At 37.7% G+C, this 24260-nt stretch overlaps 2 protein-coding genes and 1 long non-coding RNA gene across 5 annotated transcripts in view; 1 reads left to right on the top strand and 2 right to left on the bottom strand.

Annotated features, from left to right (window-relative positions):
• Positions 1–1644, bottom strand: part of LOC146485770 (scm-like with four MBT domains protein 1) — a 34107-nt gene extending 32463 nt beyond the window's left edge. The window contains exon 1 of one of the 2 annotated variants that reach the window (XM_085103127.1): positions 1475–1644. The gene's annotated coding sequence lies outside the window, so the exon portion shown is untranslated. Of the gene's footprint in view, positions 1–1425; positions 1444–1474 lie in introns of those variants that run through there. The other variant, XM_085103128.1, reaches the window with a different exon arrangement.
• Positions 17–22729, top strand: LOC146485771 (phosphatidylinositol-3,5-bisphosphate 3-phosphatase MTMR2-like). 2 transcript variants are annotated; one of them, XM_085103131.1, is made up of 25 exons: positions 17–162; positions 2647–2805; positions 4162–4222; positions 5161–5252; positions 5432–5542; positions 6844–6915; positions 7488–7517; positions 8355–8438; positions 8607–8681; positions 9716–9790; positions 10258–10368; positions 11159–11239; positions 11961–12052; positions 12452–12545; positions 13553–13651; positions 15249–15308; positions 15391–15438; positions 16621–16713; positions 17148–17209; positions 17362–17413; positions 17709–17756; positions 18429–18476; positions 19265–19348; positions 20143–20190; positions 20933–22729. In XM_085103131.1, exons 2-25 carry the CDS (start codon positions 2686–2688, stop codon positions 21062–21064), a joined length of 1872 nt encoding a protein of 623 aa, XP_084959257.1. In that variant the 5' UTR covers positions 17–162; positions 2647–2685; the 3' UTR covers positions 21065–22729. The 2 variants fall into 2 exon arrangements, with proteins under 2 accessions (XP_084959257.1, XP_084959258.1); XM_085103132.1 differs by lacking the exon at positions 17–162 and adding an exon at positions 1964–2111.
• LOC146485772 (uncharacterized) lies at positions 22140–24258 on the bottom strand. The gene is made up of 2 exons (XR_014863350.1): positions 23117–24258; positions 22140–23081 (listed from the first exon to the last, which is right to left on the bottom strand). It is a non-coding gene; the product is annotated as an uncharacterized LOC146485772 (long non-coding RNA).
• Positions 24259–24260: the final 2 nt, after the last annotated feature.

Below are 24260 nucleotides of genomic sequence, written 5' to 3' on the forward strand. Positions count from 1 at the left end.
GTCCCCAGACTTCAAACGTAACATTCCATAGCGAGGCTTGGCTCCAGCCCAATATCCAAGATGGCTGACCAAATTCCTTGAGGAGCTTTTTAAAACTCCAAGTGGGCTCGGTTGGTACGAAATTTAATGGTTTTACACACATTGCGCCATTCTACTTTAAAGGTAACGTCTTAGCTGTGGTTATGAAATATTTTTATTGCACAAATGGATTTTAAAGGTAATTTCAGATTAATGCTTGCTATATCTGTGGGAGTGACAAAATTTTAAATTTCCCTTTCAATTGATAATTGAAGCCTAAAGCCTTATACCTGTAATATAATGCTACTACTAACGTTAGATACTTCAGTTTGGCATTTTAAATAAACGTCTGATCTGAGGTACAGTAAAATCAATTCCATGGAATACATGTAATTTGGACAGTTGAGCCATGACAAATAAGTTCTTAAGTCAGGTGCTTTAGTGTAAATAATCCCTACAACGCAGATCACAACTGTAACTTCAGACTGAGTGTATCATACATCGAGGAAAAAATACATTTCTTTATTGAAACAATGTCAACTAGATTTCTTAACTGCAGAAAATATTAAGGGGAGAGAGTATAGTCAGGTATTAGTGCATGATGGGGAGCTGCTAACATAAGCTACACGTAGTCTCACATCTGTAGATGGAAAACTTTGATCTCACGCCAACTCACACTTATAAACCAATTTCTCACGCTTGGTTGAAAAATGAAGCTATTGCAGACTTAGCTGACGCACTTTCCAAAAATATGTAAAATCAAACCAATGCGAAAAACAAAAAGTCCATGTAAAATGAGTAAAGGACGATACTTTTCATCAAAATCTCTGATTTTTGAAGGCCTGTTTAGAGCATAATCATCTTCTTGAGAACTTCAGAATTATTTGGAATGTCTTCGGAAATCTTTGGGCATCTTTAATTTGTAAGTCTTCGGAAATCTTCAGATAAAGTCATGTCGTCCTTGAAAATCCTAGCACTCCAAGCATAAAAATCTGACGCCTTTAAGTCAGAAAAAGTTGGCAGGTACAGACTCCAAAAAACATGTAGCCCCAATGTATTTGGCTACAACTGGTAGCCAAAGTAGGCTCTTTCATACCAACAACCATTATGTATCATTCTATGAATATTTCATAAAACAACTGAATGGAAAAAAAAAATAAATTAAGTAACAGAACAAGAAATCTGCATCACATTTGAAAGTGTCCGTCGTGCCCTTGCCCCCCAACTAACTGATAGGAGCAAGGGTAGGAGAATAATTTTATTCCCCTCCCCCCCCCCCCCCCCTTTAAAAAAAAAAAGAAAAGAAAGTCCACCAGAAAATTGCTAACCCCCAAAGAGTCTCCATTCGATAATTTCAAACCCCAATAGCATCTGCACTTCCCAATAACTAACATACCTATTACCCACCTGGGGCTGTCTACTTCAACAAATGCTTGGAATATTCGTGAACACTCACTTTATGTTGGTGTAGCCATGTAACCATTCAGCCAAAGAGTGAAATTCATCCACTACGTACTTGTATGTATATACTTAGTTTCATACATGTAGCTACTTCAACCACAAAGGGAGTGTATCCATGTACGATAGTTATGTCTATAATTGTCCTTCTTTAAATGCGAAGAAAGGATGCATGTGATTGTGACTGCATACCCATACATGTATCCAGCTTTCTCAGGAATATAGCTTCAGTTGTAGAGTAATAATTATTCTTTTTTCTGTACAGATGTACGTAGTTTTAAAGTGGGGGTGTGTGTATTGGGTGGCATGTTTGACAGTTGTGAGAGAGTCATGCCAAAGGATGCATTCCTTGTGACTTGCATGACAAGGACTTTGAAATGTACTGTACTCAAATACTGTAATTACATGTATAAATTTTATATGTGGTAATATGAAACTCACATGTAAACTTTGATACCATATAATCACTGAGACACCAAAAATGTTAGAAGTCTACTAACAGTTATACATGATTATTTTTTGTTCATAAGGGACAGTATGAAAAAAGCCAAATTAGTCATATTACATTTAACTATTGTGTGGGGATGTGAGGAAGTCTGAGATCTGCTGTCAGAGTACTTGCACTCTAGTATCAGGTTATACAAATATATGTTGGTTTGGATTTTTTGTTTGTTGTTTCTTATGTTTTTGCCCTTTTGCCCTTACAGTAATAGAATGGCTTGGTGCATCACCAATCTAAAGCGCTTTTTAGATCACTTAAAATTTGTTGTTTTTGCCCAGATTCTCTGGATTTTTACATGCGACCTACAGTAATATTCCTTCAGGAAACATTGCCTCGATGTACAATTTATCCATTGCTTTAAATTTTGTTTGCAAAAAAAAGCCTATTATTATGGGCAAGATTTATCGTTTTTATCAAAAAATGATGCACAGCGGATAAAACATTGGAGTAACATTTCCTGAAGGAATTGAAGATCACATGCAAAACACCTGGACAGGTGAATGACTGAGCTAAAACAACAAAAAGAAATAAGCACTATAAGTTAGTTATAATACACCAAGCCCTTCAATTATACTTACTGTATACAACATACCTTTGGTGTTAGTGTCTTGTGAATTACTACAGGTGTACAGTATTAAGTTTTTAATCCCAAATATTACTTCTAACAGTAAGGAGGGTGAAAGCAAGTCCTAAGAGTTAATTTTGCAATGGATGGAGCACCGATGAAAAGCATCTCCCACAGTAAGGGCTCTGAAGGAAGTACTGCTCAGAACCGAGCCCATTCACCAAGCAATGATTTCTCAGAGGAAGGATATTCAGGAGACAGGGTAAGCTGTTTAAAAGCTGGGCTGAGTTGCTTGAAGCATGGTTAGCGCTAACCATTGGTTAAGAGGTATTAAAACCTATAGGTTGTCATGGCATTTTACCCGGGTTAGCGCTAACCATGCTTCGAGCAACTGGGCCCTGTAGTCTAATAGTTTAATCAGGGTTTAGCCAGAACTTGGAGGGTGGTCAGTGCTGAAGGCATTATTAATATTATTTATTATTCCACTATTATGTCATGTCACCAAATAAGGTCAAGAAAATGCGCAAAATATAAGACCGTAATACACTGCCAGTAGTGTCCCAGTTTGACCGGTTTACAACGGAGCGAATATGAACAAAGACATTTCACGGGCTTTCTGTGTTGTTTAAGTCATTGGCATGCACCAAAAACTGATGGACAGATAATGCCAGGTGTATTTTAACACTCTTTCCAGAAAAGGGAAGCCAAAAATTAATAACAACATATTTTTGTAGTAGAATAATAAATCTCTTTTTCGAGGATTTTACATATAATACTCGTGGACATTTTGCTCATCACTTGTATTTTTCCTCGCCCCTTTGGGGCTTGGAAAAATACTACGCAACTCGCAAAATATCCGTGCATATTAAAATAATTATTATATGTAAAACCATCGAATAAGATAATATATATACATGTATATGGTATTCAAATCCTAGTAGTATGTTCATATAGGATGTTTGTCACATGATTCTAGTTTAATGGGTTAACTCCCATTCAGCCACTTGGAGCTCAGTGGTATAGCATCCGAACCAGTAATTGGAAGGTCTTAGATTCGACTCCTGTTGGGAGGACTTGGATTTTCCTTTTCCAAGTATGCCCGTGTCACTCACTGAAAACATACATCACATTCAGTTTCTTTCATTTATTCGCCAGGCTTAAAACATAACATTGCATTTCTCTCACAAAATATTATATGGTATAGTTGTTAAGACTGGTATTCACTGGTGAGATACATTTGTAGCCATACAGTACATGTGTAACTCACCATGCATGCATGTTCTGGAAGCGCAGGCGGCTACTTTTTGAGGCCTAAGACAGCAACAACATGCATGTAAGTACACACAAGCATTTTAATAAACAGAAACATTAGAAAAACAAACAGACCGATTGTCCTCTTGCTTCCCTTCAAAAAGTATAATTTTAACAAAAGCGTTAATAAAACACAAGAAAATTGGGAATGATAACTTTCATTGTTTTTCTTGTGCTGTTGTTGTGGTAGTTCCTAGTGAAAATCTAGTCTGTGAGCTGCCTTTCATCACTCCTGACCGCTAGCAATCAATGTTCAGCCTGCACGTAACTCATCCAAAAAGACCAATGAACTTTGTTTGACATTCAGGGTGACCCTAGTTCTCAAGGTGATCTACGGCTACTAGAGGGGGAGAAGGTTCAAGCACATGGTTAGTAGTTGACATAATAATAACATTTACATACATTTGTTTACCATAATAAGTCATACACTAATGCTGATTACCATGTATTTTGGGCCGTGCAGGTGTACATGAACCATGAACCATGTACTTAAAAACTGACCTTAAAATGCAAAGTTGTAAACATGTAGTAAAGAGTTGATACTACAGCCTTAAAATCCCTCAATGAGTCAGATGGGCCTGCATGAGTGTTTATATTAATAGTCTCTTTCTTGTAGCCCTAGACTGCCCGCATGTACATGTATACATGTAAACTTTGCAGTTGTGGTAACAGTGATTAAAATTTCAAGTTGCAACACGTTTACATCCTGGCCATCTACATGTACAGTGTATACATGTAGCTGAGGACACATATAATAATTATTATTTATAGTTTCAGAAAACTGGTAGTAAAGTGTAATTTTTGGATTTCCTTTGATTCCATCATGCTCAGGTGATTTCCTGAACATAGTGTTCCGAAAAGTCCCAGCCCTAAAATTTCCCGAAAAGTCCGAAAAAAAAAAAAAACTCTTCACAAAACCATGCAACCACTGTGCTTCAATCCAAAATCCAACTCTGTTTATTTTGCTCACGCGATAGATACACCACGCCATCAATTTCAAAAGTTACAAATTAGCCAATGCGCATGCACTTTGAAATAGCTAAGGCAATCAGAAGCGAAATCTATCAATCAAACGCAACTTGTCAGTACATGCTCTGAAAAGCATAAAATTCAATATCAAGTTTCACAAAGTTTTTTTTTAAGTCGTCATAAAGTCACAACACATCAATTAATATTTGAAATGGACACTGCTTGCATGAACTGTGGTAAAGAGTTCTTGTTAACCTGTGATTTTGTCAGCAATATTGTGGAAATCATTGCTGTTATCTTAAGCACTTATTAAATAATTGTAATTTTTGTTCTCCAGCCAAAGAGGTGACCTACTTATGCCCATTCACTGGGGCAGTACGTGGCCTACTTCAGATCACAAACTACAGACTACACTTCAAGGCTGATGAGGTAAACCTTGTTTAAAAACAATTAGCAAAGAAATGCAAATAATTTTGAAGGGCCACTGAAAAAAAGAGTGTACATGTAAGTGATGATTTGGCCTTTGGAATCCAGCATTCTCTAAATTCACTCTAATTTGGTTTATTGTGACACTAGTGTAACTAGTTTCAATCACGATTTTTTTGCAGGACCCACCTTTTACTGTAGAAGTTCCTCTTGGTACCATCTTTCGTGTGGAAAAGATTGGTGGCACTACAAGCAGAGGGGAAAATGCGTACGGCTTGGAGCTGTTCTGCAAGGTTAATGTCTTGAAACTTTGTACACCATTAATTTTGTTAAAGGGGCAGTGTAATTGTTTGGTCAAAAATTTGTTAAACTAATTTACTGTACATTGTATTGAAATACCTTGATCACTCATTTATTACTTCTTAATCATCATTGAGTGGAAAACAAATGAATTAAGGACGGTGCCTACTAATATCGAAGTATTTTTGTGCGGTTTATGACCATGCGGGATAAGCAGATCTTAGGAAGGCCTATTGGTATCCAAAACGAAAATTGGGGGTAGCCACGCATTTTTCAGAGATAATTAAGCAATAATATCTCTAAAAAGCGCCAAAATATGAAGCAATGTATGGGATTTTTTGCCTAAATTGAAGCTTAATTATCTTTGAAAAATGCATGGTTACCCCCAGTTTTTATTCGAGATACCAAAAGCGTTTGCTAAGTTCTGCTTTCTCCGCATAGTTTTAAACCGCGCAAAAATATTCCTGTATTAGCAGGCACCACCCATAGGAAACCTGAGTATCTCGAGATCCGCAGAACGTATGCGCAGTAACAATAGTAGGCACCGTCCTTAATTTTAAAATTAAAGAAAGAATGTGCAGCAATAGGTTTTTTTCTAATAAATTAAAATTTAATCTAAGGCAAAAAGGAAGAACTTGAAAACATGGGCCTACATATATGTAACTTTTTCAAGTTGGTGTCTGTTAGTATTTCCATCGTGGCCATCCAATTGGCCAAAAGTATTAATAATCATTTACTTTCCATGCACAAAGAATGGCATTTTAATAAACATTTGGCTATAATTATTTTTCAGTTACCGTTGATCACTTGATGAAAAAGTGTCTTAAAAGTTTTGGATTTCAAAGTGTTGCTAAAAAAATGCATGTTGATGACACAATTCACTTTTAATTAATAAAATGTCTTGATTGACAAAAAAGCTGAACTTCATCAGTTTGTCATAAGTACAGTATGCCATTACATGTATGTACAAAGAAAACTTGGAAGTATCCTTGATTGGAGTCAAATATACAGTATGTCTTTTTCACCATAGTTTAAGTTACATGTATGTTAAATTGATGACTTTGTTTATATTATTTTTGGTTACCTAGATGCAATTAGAGAATTACGTGTCTTGACTTTTGTATCATAACAAACCAAATTTAAATTTTAATTATGCGGCAGCTTTTTGGTTTCAAATTGAATATAACGTTTACAAGTACAAACATGTACAGTGTACATGTGCTATTGCACTGAAATTTAGTAACTCAGGTTACATACATATGCATGTACTATGTTCTGTTGTTTTTGTTTTTAGGACATGAGAAATCTACGGTTTGCACACAAACAAGAGAATCACTCCAGACGAGTGGTGTATGACAAGCTTATGGTACATCAAAATACTTTGTTATGCACAATAGGTGGTTTGCATTGCCGCCACAATGGTGGACAAAACAAAAGAAAATTTGCTCACATTGTTTAACTCCCAGAGGAGAAAAATCTTATTGTTCCTGTCCACCAACATGGCCGCCATGATGTCACATGCAAACCATCAATACACTGTACTAATTAAAAATACAATGTAAATCCCACATTAATACATGTACCTTTGAATGGCATTTTTTCTGTTGCACAAACATTAACAATAAATTATTAAATATTTAGTATGAAATAAAGCCATTTCTGACCAAGTATGGTATTCATCTGTGGTCACTGCATGAGCAAGAGAAAGAGACTAGTGAATGGAAAGTTATGTACAATGTGTATTTCTGCATGCACACCTTGACCCTGTTGACTGACAGTTTACTATTTCTTTGTTAAATAAATTTATTAATATGGCATTGATTTCTACAGTTGTTACAAAAAATTGAAGGAAGTTGGTAGTGAACAATTTCAGGTTGTTTTAATGTACAGTAATACCATTCTAATTATTCATTTTTATTTTTTTAATCTGTTTAATAGCTATATGCCTTTCCGGTTACAAATTCAAAGGTAAGCAAGATTTGGATGTACAATATATATGTATGTACACAGGCATAAACTGTGAAGGAATGTATTTAATAGCCAGTCCTCAGTCCATTTTCCTGGCATGAATGGACTATTTCTTATGACCAAGTGGGTCAGCAAACCTCTACATGCTGGAACAGTAAGGTTTCTTAGTAGCATTTTTAAATTCAAAATAAAGAATGATACAAGTCATTGAGAAAGACAGTTTTTTCGTCAAAATATACCAGTTGGAGAGCATGGTCTGCACTCTTCATACTAATTTTGTTAAATTCTTTTCTGAATGCAACTGACATCTACAGGTCTCTGTTACTGTATGCTCGGTTTTATTATGTTTTTGTCTGCGTGAGTATTTTGATATCTGAGGCCATTTTATGCTCTGTGTTTAATTTCCATCCAGAAATACAAGTGTTTGTAAATACAAAAAATACAGTTTTTCAATCAAAGTCCACCACTAAAGAGTGCATTCTTTGTTTTGTTTCCTGAATGTAGCTGATAAATGGAGGCAACTTTATGCTCTGTTCTTGTTTACTTTTATTTTTTTTGTCTGAGTGAGTATTTTTATGTCAGGCCATTTTATGCTCTGTGCAGTGTGTGATATTATTTTATTGTGACACTGGAATGTTTTTTTTTTTCTTTTTAAGGATTTGTGTACATAACTGAGGCAAATGTCTGACCTCAAGTAAATAATGACAGTGTTTACTTTAAGACGAAGTGTATTTACTTAATTGTACTCTACTAATGTTCAGTATTTTCTTTTTTCTTTCCTTATTTCTTTTATTCTTTCTTTCTTTCTTTCTTTTTTTGTTTTGTTTTGTTTTTCAGCCATTCTTTGCATTTACATACAAAGAGAGATTTGAAGTCAATGGCTGGGATGTCTACGATCCAGAGAAAGAATTTCAAAGACAGGTACAGTACACCAGTGTACTTGTAGTTTTGATAGAAAATAATATTGAATATATATTTTTCTTTGTGCATTCTATGCTGGAATTGGAGGCTGACATATGTCTGCTGAAATGAGCACATTTTTGGCTGTATAACTAGCATATTTAAAAGTTATTCTCACTTTCGTTACAGAATGTACCAAATGAGTGTTGGCAAATCACAAGGATTAATGAAAAATATGAATTATGTGACACTTATCCTGGTGTGGTAAGTTTTGATTTTACAGTGCAATAATATATTTGCTTTGTAATTTGCAGGAAACTTTGTAACAACTAAATAGTTGATTTTGAGATGGTGACATTGTGAAATTCTAAATTCTTACAACCTCAAAGATGGGGTCCCAAAATAATGTAACAGATGTATTAACGGATGAAGAGCCACTTAGTGGAAAAGCTGTTAATAAAGTCTTTATTATTATTATTATAATAAAGAGAGGTATATCAGATCAAAAACTCAAGCAAGTGGCCAGGCAAGTTGATTGGAAACCTTCAACAGATTTGGAGAGACCCATGGCTATTAAGCCCCTAAAGTTCTTCATTGATTCATTGAAAGTTGTTTAGGACACTGACTTTGGCAAACTTGTGCTAATTAATTGCGTTCGACGTAGAAAGAATGCACTCCTTATTGCATTTGGAGTCGAGATTGTATGGGACAATCAACAAATCAATGGATCTTGGGACCCGTATCTGGCATCCCCCGCAGATTTTGCAGGTGCAGATGTTTTCATCACCAACTTGGCAAAGGGGAGACAGCCTGGGATCGAGATCATAGAGCGCACTCCCTAATCTTTGATTATTACTATGCATCCACTTGTTCAGAAGTAAGAATTACACTGGTCTGAAGTCTTAGTTTGGTTGAACAATTACCTTTCCTGTGTATACAACTGGTCAGCTCTGAACCACTTTAAAGTGAGCAGACTGCTAGAGTGGGTCCTGAAGGAGTCAGTGTCAGAATTCAGTTTAGTCAGAAGTGATGTTCAGTAGCACATGAACATGGTATCCACACAGTGACTGGTTTGAACCCCTTCTGTACAGTGCAAAGTTACTGAAGATTTTGTATGGGAGCTCCCAAGTACAGCTTACATACATGTACATGTAATTATTTTATTGTTATTATACAGAGCTCTGTCGCAGCAGACATGACCATACTTACATGTAAATTTTGGTCTATCATGCAGTTCTTTAGTGTTTATTAATTATTTATACTTGAATTAATTAAATCTGTGCAATTATTCATTTCAGTTTGCAGTACCAGCTTCTGTTACTGATGAAGATTTAAGAAAAGTAGCTGTATTTCGTAGCAGAGAAAGAATACCAGTAAGTCATCTTGAACATAGAACAACGGAAGTCCTACTTTTTTCCTTTGAGTTTGTTCAGTTGTTATGCAAAGGCACAACCTGATTCATTCAATTCAAGTGGTAAGGTCAAAAAATAAATATAGAACTACCCTTATGGACATGATTTAGCTACATGTACATTTGTAGTCTCCCTGCCAAATTGGAGCTAATTAATTTGCGAAAGCTGGGTTCAAAGGCCAAGTCATCTCTTTAGTTAAGCCTCAGCTAAACAATCAAACACTTTCATTGTGTTTGTCACACAAACCACGCAGTAGCTAAATGGGCAAATGATGCTTGACCAAACATCAGGCAAAGTGAGCCCAGATGGGAGCTTTACTCCATATTGATAATTCTCCTAACATTAACAGTTGCCATTAATTACAGTTTGTAATCTGTAAAGTATTACCACACACCAGTTTCATTTTGGTTGTTTTTGTTGTATTGTAGGTTCTCTCTTGGCTACATCCAAAGAATTCTGCGTCCATCACTCGAGCCAGTCAGCCCAATGCTGGACTTGTAGGAAAGACCAGGAACAAGGACGATGAGAGATATTTTCAGGTAGCTGACTGTCTGTGGAAAATTTTAACTATGTCCACATTTTTTGGATAATCATTGCCTTATTGCTCATCACATCTTTATAATGGGCAGTGACTAAGAGAGAGCACTACTTGCATTTTTTAAAAAAAAAAATGTTTTGACTCAAACGTTTGGTTGTATGATAAGGATTTGTGCTCTGAGAAGGAAAAGTTGAAAAACAGACATAAGCTTGTTTTCTGGGAAATGTTACCATGCTCATTGAACGAAAGAAAATCTGAACAAGTAAGGGTTAAGCTAAATTCAGTGCCCAAAAATGAAACTGCACATACATGTAGACGTTGCTCACAGAGAACATATTGACATGCTTTTAATTAATTAATATTGATAACAACTGATGATAATGATAGTAATGGCTTTATTTAAAAATACCACATATGCCGTCAGCTGATGTGCAAGTTTGCAATAAACCAGATAGCAAAGTAGACCCGACTGAATAAAAATAAATTAATAAAATAAATTAATGTCTATTTACAAGTTAAAGTACATATTAAACTTTAGTCTAAACTCGGGGTAAAAGGAAGTTATGCCCACAGTAAGGCCATTGTTATTGTTGTTGTTGTACACTGTAGGTTCCTCTACCTCTGTTTTGGAAGAAGGTCTTGTGGACAATGAATCGGGTTCATGGCAACCCTGTTAATTAGTTCATCCCTAGCACATACAATATCCTTGATGGAAGTATAATTACTGTAATTGCTTGTGTTCCCATACAATGAATCTGACTGCATGCTATTTTGGCTGTTTTCATATCCAGGCCATTTTGGATGCCAATGCCAGAGGCCATAAGCTGTTGATCATGGATGCAAGACCGAAGATAAATGCTTTAGCTAATCAGGTATACAAAACAATAATTATTGTTGTTCAATTTCAAGCTTATTTTTTGCCACAATAAAGAGAAATACAAGACAGTGTAATAGTAATAAATAGAGGTGGCGAGGAAGCCCATGAGAAAACACAAGGCTTTTACAGTGCAACAAACTCAACCGGGGCCACCCAACATTGATCAGCCAATCACAGGTCATGTTTACAACAAAGGAGTCTGGCTTTGGTAGTTTGTAAACCAATCAAAAACAAGAACATTTCTTTAAATTTCAAAGTGTCGTTTTTTTCAATGGCCCCGGTCGAGTTTGTTGCACTGTAAATAATGGGCTCCATGTATATAATTATATACTAACAGATTAATGGTAAAATAATGACAAAATCAATGGCAGAGCACAAATAGAACAGAGCTAAGACATTAATTTAAATTACCTAAGCATATGTTTAAAGCATAATTAGGCTAAAAACAAGTGAAAATCGAAAAAGTGTAAAATATGCAAACAAACAAAGAAAATGATAGGTTTATGTTAAGTTTACATCTAGAGGAATGCTTTCAGTTTCGAAGGGAAATTAAAGAGGCAATACTTGTTGCATTCTGAATATCAGAGCTAAGAGAATTTAAGAATTCTGGGCCTTGGAAACAGCTTCAGTTCAATTTCCTTGTTTTGTAATTCCTTCACTGTGTGTGAACTACAAATTTAGAAAAGTGACCAAGGAATATTAATTGACATTTGTAGGCCAAAGGAGGAGGCTACGAGGTGCAGGAGAACTATCAGAACACAGAACTTGTTTTCTTGGACATTGCAAACATCCATGTCATGAGAGAAAGGTATAGTGTACAATGAAATTATTTTCCCTCTCTGGTTGTCTGGTTCTAACTGTTTAGCCTGCGGACAAGGCTCAGCAGTTCAGATGGAATCTGTTGAACAGCCCTTGATATTGCACATTCCCTGTCAAATCAGCCTGCATAAGACTTACGATATTTAACCCTTTAACCCCAAAGACCAAATTCTCCTTTTTCGTTCCCATACTTTTCTTATAAAAGTACTGGGGAAAAGTTATTAAAATGTCAAGAAAATTCACCTTGGGTGACCATATCCTTAATTCTCATGACCTCAGGGATTGAATAAGTATTGATATTACAAGGAGAAATTTGATACTGATCACTGTTAGGGCTTAAAGAGTTAAATAAATAATAAATGGGTCTTTCCGTGTATGTTACTTTCAGTCTGCGTAAATTGAAAGATATCTGCTTTCCAACAATTGATGATGTCCGCTGGCTCACAAACCTGGAAGGAACACATTGGTTAGAGCACATCAAGGTAAATTGACACCAGTTTCACATGGAATTATAGCTTAAGTAGAATGTTTTTTAGCTCTCTTTCTTCCGAAGTGCTCTTAACACTTATTATTTTTGGCAAACTCGACAAAAATGGTTTGGTTTTGTACAACTGTGTCTGCCTCCTCTGGCCGGTCTCGTTTCTTCTTTATAAGGGAGTCTGAGAACGAGTGCGAATACGAGCTGACAGAGCATGGGAACGAGCGTAGAGCGGGAAGTTATGGGAAGGAGAAAAGCGAAGCAGGGGCTACCGGGTGCTACAGTTTCGAACGAGCGACTGGGGACGAGACAGGAACTGTTTAAAAAATGCGAGAGTGGAAATGGATAAAAATCGAGACTTATTTGGAAATCAGTCTGACAACATAGTTAACTGACTGGACGAAATCCGACAATAAGGGTTTGATTTTTAGCACAATACCTGCCTGACGAATGGCGGGAAATCACAAGGAGGTGAGAATGACTGAAAATGGCAAAGATGCACATGGATATCAGTGAGCAAACTAGCAAAAACGAAGAGCTTTTGTAAAACATCACTCCTCAGCATCAAATTTGGAAGAAGGGGACTCCAAGTATGAATTTCTTTTACCCCTGTTAGAAACCTTTCATAATCCTAGTTAGGTAGATAGATAGATAGTTGATAATGATAATCCAAGTAGCTGATGGAAAAACCGTTTACAAATGAAGTTATCCTATCCTATCCTATCCTAACCAGTTAAGTTGGGTATAGCACATTTGAAGTGAACCCTAAGAGATATGAACCCCCCCCCCCCCCCACCTACCCCCCGATTCGGATACCACTAACTACAGCTGTACAAGTAATTCATGGTAAGGTACCATACAGTCACCCACATAACCCTAACCCTAACCCTAACCCTAACCTTAACCCTCCATATAGTCACCCAACCCTTCATATAGTCACCCTTACCTTACCATGAATTATATGCCCCACTAGCTTGTTTGATGTAGTACTTACTAGCAGTCCTATTTCAGGTCATTCTTGCTGGTGCAGTTAAAATAGCCGATGCTGTGGATAGGTGTCGAACCTCAGTTGTTGTGCACTGCAGTGATGGATGGGACAGGACATCACAGGTGAGCATACATGATGTAATATATCAAACACGAGGAAGAGTGTTTCATCAGATCTCCAAACACTGAGAAGTAGGTTGAAAAAACGAGGCGCAGCCGAGTTTTTTTAAACGACTTCGAGGTGTTTGAATATCTGATGAAACACACTTTCGAGTGTTTGATATGGCTTCTCAAATGATCAATAATTCTTGGAGAAATTCAAGGCTAAAGTTGGCAAAATTTTATGGTAATTAGGATCAAATATCCAAACCGCGGTCACGAAAGTGATTTTCTTTGTTTTTATCTTGATGAATTATTAATGAGTTTGAGAAGCACTTAACAATGTTGACCCTTTCTGACCAAAAAGATCTCGGGAGCATCAATTGGCTTGAGTTGCAGTAACCTTTTGACATTCCAATTTATTTGGGGTAAGCAACTAAAATAATTAGATTAAATCGTCACATCAAGCTTATTGAAAGCTGTCTATGTTTACCAAAGTGTAATACTTCTTGAAGTGGTAAAGGAGCTTGTGGCACTAGGTTAGTCCTCGTTCACCGTGAAAGATTGCACTAATATAAGAGAGGTGTGGGGTCGCGTTTACAGCAAACGGCAAACGTCAGATTCTCGTTTTTGTATCCTAAGAATAATAAGTAAATATATGAGAACAGCGCGAGAATAATTCTGGCCTTTGATGCTTACGGAAAACTACTCAATTTTACTGAGAAACTGAAAACGGCGAGCGGCAAACGGAGGCAGTCGTGGTCACGTGATCATTTTTGCTGTTTGTCGTAGACGTGACCCTAAATCTGTCTTATATCGACCAAAGTATTAGTTTTTTAAGGCAGAGAAGTAAAGCAAGGAAATCGGAACAATCTATAATGAAAAAGACATTTTCAAGGTTTTCTTGGAGAGATTTAGAATAACGCAAAACTACTCAATTTTACTGAGAAACTGAAAACAGTGAGCGGCAAATGAAGGATAAACATGGTCACGTGGTCATTTCTGCCGTTTCCTTTTCCCACGAAAGCCGGAGGCGTACAGCTGCTGTATAAATAAAATAAATAGCTTTATTTTAGTGTCGATGTATTTAGCGCGGAGCACTAATTGGGGACACTTTCCAGATCGAATTGGAATTTAGGAGTGTTAGTTTTTGAGGAGAGGGGAAAGCCAGAGTACCCGGAGTAAAACCTCTCGGAGCAAAGACGAGAACCAACAACAAACTCAACCCACATATAAGTTGGTGACACACGGTTCAACATCGTGCAACATTTTAAGACTGGAAAACGATTGGGTAGCGTCGTTCAACAAGTGGCAGCTTGTTGAATCGAATAGAGCTCATCTCTATTTTGTTCAACTGCGTTCAACAACGTTGAACATGTTGAACGGTTTATTTCAACATTGAACACTGCATGACACACTGTTCAACATTTGTTGAACAGGAGGTGCAACATTTGTTGATCAACAAACGCTGAACCGTGTGTCACCAGCTTCAGGAACGCCGAGTCCGGGAATCGAACCCAGGCCACATTGGTGGGAGGCGAGTGCTCTCACCACTGCGTCATCCCTAGTCCCTGAATGTCTCGTTTGCTTACCAATGTCTTTGTGTCGTTTTTGTTTTCAGCTTACTGCTTTGGCTATGCTTCTTCTCGACCCATACTTTCGAACCATTGAAGGATTTGAGGTGATCATCAAATGCATTTTTGTTGTTTATGTGTCAAATCCCTGGCTTATTCTCATCGGAATTTCTCGTCTTGTTTATTCAGGTTCTTATCGAAAAGGAGTGGACCAGTTTTGGGCACAAATTTCAGCAGGTAAAAATAAAGAAAGGTTACTGACTATGGGCGGAGACAAGATTACACAAGAAAGAGTAACACTGAACTATTTTTATTGAACGCGCGTTATTGAACCCCCTCACTGAAGCTCTACTTATGCCGTCCATGCCAGATATAACGATTGAAGTGACTTTGTCGTGTCTTTTCCGCCATTTTGGTTTTTGTCAAGGGACGTATTTCGGCCTCTTCGGACCTTGAAATGGATGTGCGCGTCCGCTCACAGGAGGTTAAAGAAGATTACGAAGATTTTACAGTATTTTGGTGAAAACTGGTCATTACCCCCCCTCCCCCAAGAAAAAAAAAAGAAAAGAAAAGAAACCTTTTTGTAACATAAAGCAGGCCATTTTCGAGTGTTTTCAACCTCATTATGAAAGTGAGGCTGCGTGCATAGTTTTTATCATGGAAATTAGTTTTCATTCATATTCAAACGACTAATGTTCAGATGAAAAGTTTAGCACTTAGCTTTGCTTTCGTAATGAGGTTCAAAGCAACTCGGAAATGGCCGATTGCTCTTAGAGCACTTGGGCGAAAATATTAAGTAATTTTTTCACGACAATTCAAAGTGACACTTAAGAAAGGCGACACTACCCTTTTCAAATTATAGTTTTTGTGGCGAAATTCCTGGCACCACAGGTTGTTCTCGTGTATCGGAGGTGTTTACCGGAACCAAGGAGAAAATACGCAATGGAATAAATGTGTATATTTTAAGCCTGACCATAAATAAATGAGAATCATGTATTATTATTCAGTCTGTGAAATGGGCATACTCGGAAAAAAAATCCGAGTTCGACTCCTGTTAGGAGAACTCGGAGTTCTTTTTCTCTGATTATGCTTGTGTCACTGACTGAATAACACATCATTCTCAAGGGGAAAATGTTAACCTGCGTGGCAGGCGCTGGGAATGGAGAAGGCAAATCGGGCGCGCATTCGCACTCGGGAAAGCGAGGGGGAAGGGAAAAGGAAGCGCCTGCAGCTAGCCCGTTGTTTATTTCGTCTTCCTCGTTCGCCGGCAAACGAAAAATCGCGCGTGCGCCCGATTTCCGTTGTCTTTTCCCCTTTCTAGCGCCTGCCACGCAGACTAGGAAAATTTTTGTCTTCTTTTAATCCAAGTTGTTAATCCTAGGACTTTTTTGAACTGACTATTCTGTTTTGTTATCGTAGCGTTACGGCCATGGTGACAAGAATCACGCGGATGACCAGCGGTCCCCAGTTTTCCTGCAGTTTGTGGATTGTGTGTGGCAAGTCACCAAACAGGTTCGTCTCTTTTCCCTCTTCGTTTGGTTTTTTGTTTGTTTGTTTGTTCTTTCGTGAGAGAACCGATTTTATAACCAAAAACAAATTGCGGTAAGCACATCTGACTAATCAACACAGAATGGCGGAAGGAAGGCAATAAGCCAATCAGAACACGAGAAAATGATTTACCAATCGCGTTTTTCGCGCGCTTTGGGACCGGTGCCAAACACAACCGCTTTCGAGCGCGGGAAAACAAAGAGCCGGTATCACTTGCCCGGAGGTCGCGCGGGGAAACACGCGGCCGGTGCTAAGTTCCGAAAGACATAAAGTAAGAAGTACCAAAGGCAAGAAAACCAGCCAGTTTTGCCGAGCGCCAGACCACTTAAAACAAAAGCTATCGCACACGTGCGACAGTGATTGAATGATAATGATTCAATCTCTTGTGTTTCTTACAGTTTCCATGCGCCTTCGAGTTCAATGAGAATTTCTTGATAACCGTGTTGGATCATCTTACCAGGTATGTTGAGTCAGTCAGTCAGTTACAATATCAGGGGTAGAGGGAAAACTAGGTCACGTGATAAATAACTTCCATATTTGGAACATGGCTACCTAATAGTTGCCGTGTTGTTTCTAAATAGTAATGTACCTAATTACGGTTTTATTTTTCAGTTGTTTATTCGGCACTTTTCTCTACAACTCGGAGCTCCAAAGAGTCAAGGAGGTTAGTATTATTACATAAGCTAACTAGGGCGGATTGAAGGATAAGTTTGAGGGAGCTGCAACCCCCACTATACACCGGATTTGCCTTACTGTTTCCCTCCCCCCCCCCCCCTCCCCCCATTAAAGCTCACCCTCTTTCATCAAATCCTGCATCTGTCCCTGAACTAGCGAGGCAGCGTTCTCGAGTCGCAGACTTTGAATTGCTGTTAACATAGGGTTGGAAAATGTCGGGAGTTGGGCATTCAAGCTCTACCTCCTTTTGTACAGTTGACGTTTCTTCTGTTGTTGGTTTGCAGGATGTAAAGTCGAAGACTGTTTCACTTTGGTCCTACATCAACACTCGTGTAAGTTATTTTGTGGCTTGTGTGCTGCTGATATGTTGACCGCGTTCAAACAGAAAAAAATAAGAAAAGTAAGATAAGGTTTTCACTTTGATAGTTCAAAGGTGATAACTTTTTTGTGAGTCTGCGAGTTTACTAAATCATTATACTATTTACTAAAAAGTTTCAAGTCTTTTTTTTTTTTTTTTTTTTTTTTTTTTCAAGTGAAGTATGCTGAGACTGCTCGGTGCTGTTTGTCTTTGTTTTCTGTTTGAATGTGTAACATCCAGAAAAGCGCCTCACCTTATGGTCTAAAACTTTTTTTGTATCCTCGTAAACTCAAAGGCTCACGAAAAAAAAGTATCAGCTTTGAATTCTCAAAGTAAAACCTTATCAGAATCTTTAAACGCACCTTTCGTATTTTTTTACGTTTGCCCGCGGTTAAGCTGATTTGAGAGGCTGACTCGACTCAGTCGCCTCTCTTATTCTTAAATCGTAAGACGCGGAGGTTGTATGAAGGAAGAATCCCATCAACCCTCGCGTCGCGCTCTTTGTCACGCGCATATCCTCACAGAGAGATTGGGGACGAGTCAGCGGGGAGAGGGACAACAACGGCGAAAACCATGAGAAGAGCTGCTGCATTCATGGGACCCCATACCGGATTTTTAACGCTGTTTCTTATTTTTATCATTGCAGATCATGGAATTTAGGAACCCTTTGTATGCTCCACATCTTCATCAGCATGTACGTACACTGGAATTGCCTTCATCAATTTCAATTCTCAAATGATTTTTCTGTAACGAAGTTTCCCTTCTCATAACCCATTCTGTAGAATTAAGAAATGAAGACCTTAGTAATATTTCTTATATGTCTTTTGTTGAGTGTGATGTATGTGGTTTGTACCGTGATTGTCCTGCTGAGAGTTACATAACACAACAAAACATGAAACTTTATTTAAACACGATGAAAACATCAGTTGGGTCGTGGATTCGATTCCCTCCGAGGTCAAACGTTTTTTCTTTGTCTCGTGTGGTCTCCTATTTCCTTACTAGGGCTAACGCCCAGTAGGAAATTCATGAGTTCACTTAGCACTTCAGAATACACTACAGAGCTTATTCTCTGATCTATCAACAACTAAAAAGAATAACTGATCTTACATGTTTGCCGTGTGAGATTACGAGAAGGACATTACACAATTTTTCTCCTTGTTAAATTAATAAAAAAAAAATGATTTACGAAAGAGAGATTTGCTGAAGCAAAGACACGTAAATATTAACGATAACCTTATAAAATTTCGACGTTTCGACGTCGTCCTGACGCATTTTCAAGAGAAAGATAATATTCAAAGATTGCGAGAAGACCTTATTTACAAAGCGTGGTCTTGGATCTGAAAACGGGGCTACTGTGAAACAAATCCAAGTGGTCAGAGCGGGACTTGAACCCGGGACCTCCGGATTAGAAGTCCGGCGCCCTAACCACGCCACGACGCCTCAGTTTAGGTCACTTAATGTTCCCCATTTGATGTTTGTCAGGTGCTGTTTCCTGTGGCGAGTATGAGAAGACTTGATCTTTGGACACGTTACTATATTCGCTGGAATCCGACCATGCAACCTCAGGTGCGTCATTTTGCTTGTATCACACCTTTAACGCCACTGAAAGTCACTCAAAAGTGCATTTGGTTCATGAACTGATTCAAAAGTTTCGCGCATGTGAATTGTCGGTAACAATTGAATCTCGTGCCGAGCCGAGAAGGCACGTTTTCTCTTTTCTTTTCTGTTTTTTTTTGTTTTTGTTTTAATTGTTGATGCTCGAAAATAGTAATTGAAAATTTTTAGTTAGTTTAGTTTAGTTTTGTTTTTTGTTTGTTAAGTAGAGGGTAGATCCTTGCTTCGTGTGTCACCCTCACCATTCTCGTCTAGTAAAAAGTAAAAATGAGAATGATGTATTATTCAGTAATGACACAGGCAAACTCGGAAAAAAGAAATCCCGAGTGCTCCTATCAGGAGTCGAACCTAAGACCTTCCGATTTCTAGTTTGGATGCTCTACCACTGAGCTATAGGAGACTCGTGGGAGCTAAGGCCATTAAACTAAGTTCATGGGACAAACATCCTGCATACTGCCAGGACTGGAATGTCAATGAGTGGCTTATGCTCATTGAAAGGAAATATAATGTAATATTTTAGGCCTGGTGAACAAATGAGAATGATGAATTATTCAGTAATGACACAGGCAAACTCGGAAAAAGAAATTCTGACTCGGAATTTCTTTTTCCCAGTTTGCCTGTGTAATTACTGATTAATACATCATTCTCATTTGTTCACCAGGCTTAAAATATTACATTTCATTTCCTTTCATTGCGCATAAAAAGTAAAAAGTTCTGAAAAGTGAACGTTTGTTGTTCGTTCGCAGGAGTCAGAGGAACAGAGAAGCCGGGAGTTGCATTTTCTTTGTGAGCAGGTATGAAAAGATTCACACTGATTCAAATTCATAAGCTACAAGCTGCCATCATTGCATCATTGTCCTCTTGCTGGCAACGCCGTTATTAATTTATCGAAGCGGTGCTCATTCAGTTCAGAGTTGAAAGTGATTTCGCCGTTAATTTGGGTCGCGGGACTTTCTAAACCAATCAGAAGTGCAAAGCCGAAGCCATAGGCCACTCCATACATTATCTCTTACTCCTTTTCAGGGGAGTTTAAAGGGGTTCATTTTTGTTACTGATGTTGTTATTGTCGTTGTTCTTGTTGTTCTTGTTGTTTTTGTTGTTAAGTGATGTTTAAAAAACGAGCAGCAGTGTTTTGCCAAGTGGTTTTAGACCCGATAAAACAGGTGCTGCGAGTTTTTTGAACGGCTTCAAAAACATTCCTGGAAAAGCGTGTGTCAAGACACTTCATATCAATGATGCTTTTGTGAACGTTGGAAATGGGCATACGAGAAAAACATTAAACACCGCATACTAATAAGGAGGAGGTTTATCGATATAAAGTCACTGCACGTGATGTATTATCGACCATTTAATAGGTCAATGGGCTTATGAATTATTAATGAGTTTTTTAAGCTCCTGAAAAGTCGACAAGGCCTAAAAACTACCAACCCCCATGTTCAGCAATTCTTTCAAGTGATCAATGTTCTGTATCTCGTTTAACATTTTTGTTTTATATTACACAACTCAGTTCATTTACAAACTTTGATTGCCTCTTAGCTCCGTCAAAAATGCGAGGAACTGGAGCGAGAAATTCTGGCTCGTACATCAGTGGAGGTACCCTCCACTCCTGACGCCATGTCTGTCAACAGCAACCAATCACAGCAGTGGGCCCAGTCCTCGGCCGTGTGAAACCTTAGTGCTCGATTTACTGCAGTACGTCCGTGCAGCGCTTTATCTGTCATTTGAGCTTCAGATCTTCCTCGGTCACTACATAGCAAGCTGACAGCGGCTTCTACGGACTTGGTTTTAAAGGACAGTGATCTATGTAAAGTTTGATTTTAATTGAGAATATTATACCATTTAGAAAATGATAATGAAATCAGTATGCAAACGAATAGACTGAATACAGCCGAAATTCGCGGATTCCCTTTATTGTTTAAGTCCTTGCAACACCTTATTCCTTTCTATTTTTACGAGTTGCAATTTAGAACGTTTGCCAGCAGAGGACGTATAAACCTCAAAAATAGCTATAGCCCGCTTCGTCAGTTTACAGGCTTGGCTGGAATTTTGTTGTTGTTAGACAACTAAAAGTAAGAAGTGGTGATATAGTTTCTAATGCTCGAGACTTATTAAAATTCTTTCTACGTGGTATTTTAATCAGTTATCATAGGCTTGATTCCACTTTAGTAAAAATTTAAGATTTTTTTAATTGGAGAGTTCAGATTGTTTTCAATCAATGTTTATTTTTCAAAACATAATTACGCGAGTAGTGGTCTGCTTGCCCCGCAAATGGCTACATCCAGTCGAGGCGGGGCAAGACGAACAAGGTTGTGTCTCGGTTTAAAAAATATAGATCATTTGCTTTATATAGCGAGAAACAAAACGGGCAAACAAAAAGAGCTGGCTTATATTTTTTAATGGTTGTGTTTTTGTTTTTAGGACGTAATATATCAAACACGAGAAGGTGTGTTTCATCAGATATCCAAACTATGAGAAGCAGGTTTTTTAAACGACTTCGAGGTGTTTGGATATCTGATGAAACACACTTTCGAGTGTTTGATATGGCTTCTCAAATGATCAATAATTCTTGGAGAAATTCAACGCTAAAGTTGGCAAAATTTTCTGGTAATTAGGAACACAGATCCAAACCACGGTCATAGAAGTGATTTTCTGTGTTTTCTTTTGATGAATTATTAATAAGTTTGAGAAGGTGCCTTCAAATACAGAGGTATTTTTGCACAGTTTATGACTTAAACAGGAAAAGCAAATCTTAGCAAGGGCCCCTGGAATAAAAAGAGAATGTTTGGTAGCCACGCATTTTGCAGCGATAATTAAGCGACAGCGATTCTAAAAAGCTTTAAAATACATAATGTATGGCAATTTTCTCCAAACTAAAGCTTATAACTATATCTGAAAACATGCGTGGTTACCCCTAATTTTCTTTTCGAATTCTAACAAGTCTCGCTAAGCTCTGCTTTTCTCGCAAAGTCATAAACCGCGTGAGAACAGCTATTTTTTAGTAGGCATAAGTTGTCTCCCGACAGCGCACCACGAGATGCGCAGAGCGTATGCGCAGTAGCAAAAGAAGGCGCCGTCCTTAAATCAATCTCGTCCCCGGAGTCTTCGTTACCCTTGCCCAGCGGAACGGGCACCTTGGTGCTGACCAAAAGAATTGCAGTCTCTGGGAACGAGATTCTCCTTATATGAAATTTTGCCTTTATTTTCTTTTGCGTTGTATAGTTTGTAATATATTGAAAACTCAGTTAATTCTTTTTGAATCAATCAGAATTTTTGATGCTAGGAACTGGATTAAATGTAAAATTGTAACAATAAGAATAAAGTCCAAAGAAATTACTCTAACTGTTCTAACTTCTATTTTGTTATCTTGCCGTATCTGGGACTTAGCGTGGGTATGAACGAGGGAAAACGCATTTGGGAAAAAAGAAACCAAAGGCTCCTGTGAGCCAACTCGTGAATGAAGAAGTAAATGGTGGCAAGATATAAAACATTGTTCGCACTGTGTTTGGTTGGCCAAGGACTCGAAATACAAGCCGTATAAGGAGCCTCACGGGCATTTTATTCCGCATCCCACGCCGCTTAGATTTTTAGCCGTTCCCCTCAGCAAGATTGAGCTCCGAATATTTTTGTATTTTTTAAGAAAATTTTAATTTTGAAAATTGTTTGGAACCTTTGGAGTGCGGGTTGGCTTTTAAAGGTGAAAAAGAGTTTAAAACGGTACACGTTTACTGGAAAAAGAAAATTAAATTTTCGAAAAGTTAAGGTGGCTCACCTCTACCCCTCTGGTATATTTTTTTTAAACTTGGCAACAAATTGTATCTAAACATGCGGATTGCAGGGGGCTATTACAGTCCATAATAAAACATGGAGGTCACCGGGCTGGTTTTTGAGATATAACCACTTAAAGGTAAATATAGAAGTGTTTTTAACAGGTTTACTGTTGCTATGGTTACCTAACATGCCAAAAAAATGACGATAACTTGTTCACAAATGTTAAGGAATGTTTTTTTTTTTTTATACCATTATTGTTGTGTCAAGTGATAAAGAATTATTTTATTAATTTGTCATCAAAGTATAAGTGCTGCAAGGAAACCAGTTGATGGAAACCAGTCCCAGCCGCCTTTATTTGCACTTTTTATGTTAATAATTGTTCTTAAGGCTCTGGGCCCGGTTGTTCGAAAGCCGATAAACGCTAATACCCGATTAAAAATTAACCGAGGTTTTCATTTCGCTTATATTAAATGTTTTCAAGAGCTAGTTTTAAGCTAACGGTAAAAAAATGTCTAAGTCAAAACCAAAGGATAAAAATCTTTTGGAAGAATCTTTATTGATTAGTCATTAAACTTGAATCAAAGTTTATGTTAACCCAGGATTAGCGTAACCGGGCTTTGAGCAACTGGGCGCTAACAGATGGCCTGCTTATATTAAGTCTTTGTTTGAGCTAAGAGAGAACGTAAGGGATCTCAGAGGAGTAAACAAATTAGTTTTTCCTAAGGTTAAAAGGACATGACATGGATTGAAATCCACAGTGTATACTGCTTCTCTCAGACGAGCTTAGGTCTATGACCAATGTCAAATTATTTAGACAAGAAGTGCGAAAACTTTCATTTTTCGGTTAACTCTTTGACTTAATTACATATGTACATATTATTTGTTTCTTTCTCGGCACATTAGCATGTATTTTGCTAGAGTCCTTAACAGCCTCAATCAGATCCGAGGGTAAATAAAGTTTCATTCATGCAGGGCAAATTTATCATCACAGAATAGGATTGACAGGGTCCCCATAAAAATTTATATACAGGTCAAAAGAATAAAAAAAAAAAAAAGATCACCAAACATGTGTTACTGTGCTTATGATTACCAAAGG

Source organism: Pavona decussata, unplaced genomic scaffold (assembly GCF_977016875.1).
Source record: "Pavona decussata unplaced genomic scaffold, jaPavDecu1.1 SCAFFOLD_25, whole genome shotgun sequence".
Lineage (NCBI taxonomy): Eukaryota > Metazoa > Cnidaria > Anthozoa > Scleractinia > Agariciidae > Pavona > Pavona decussata.

Coding starts and splice junctions, on each gene's coding strand:
- LOC146485771 (XM_085103131.1), top strand. CDS start 2,686: ATGGATGGAGCACCGATGAAAAGCATCTCCCACAGTAAGGGCTCTGAA. Junction 7,518..8,354: donor TTCCGGTTACAAATTCAAAG/GTAAGCAAGATT, acceptor TTTGTTTTTCAG/CCATTCTTTGCATTTACATA. Junction 17,414..17,708: donor AGCTCCAAAGAGTCAAGGAG/GTTAGTATTATT, acceptor GTTGGTTTGCAG/GATGTAAAGTCGAAGACTGT.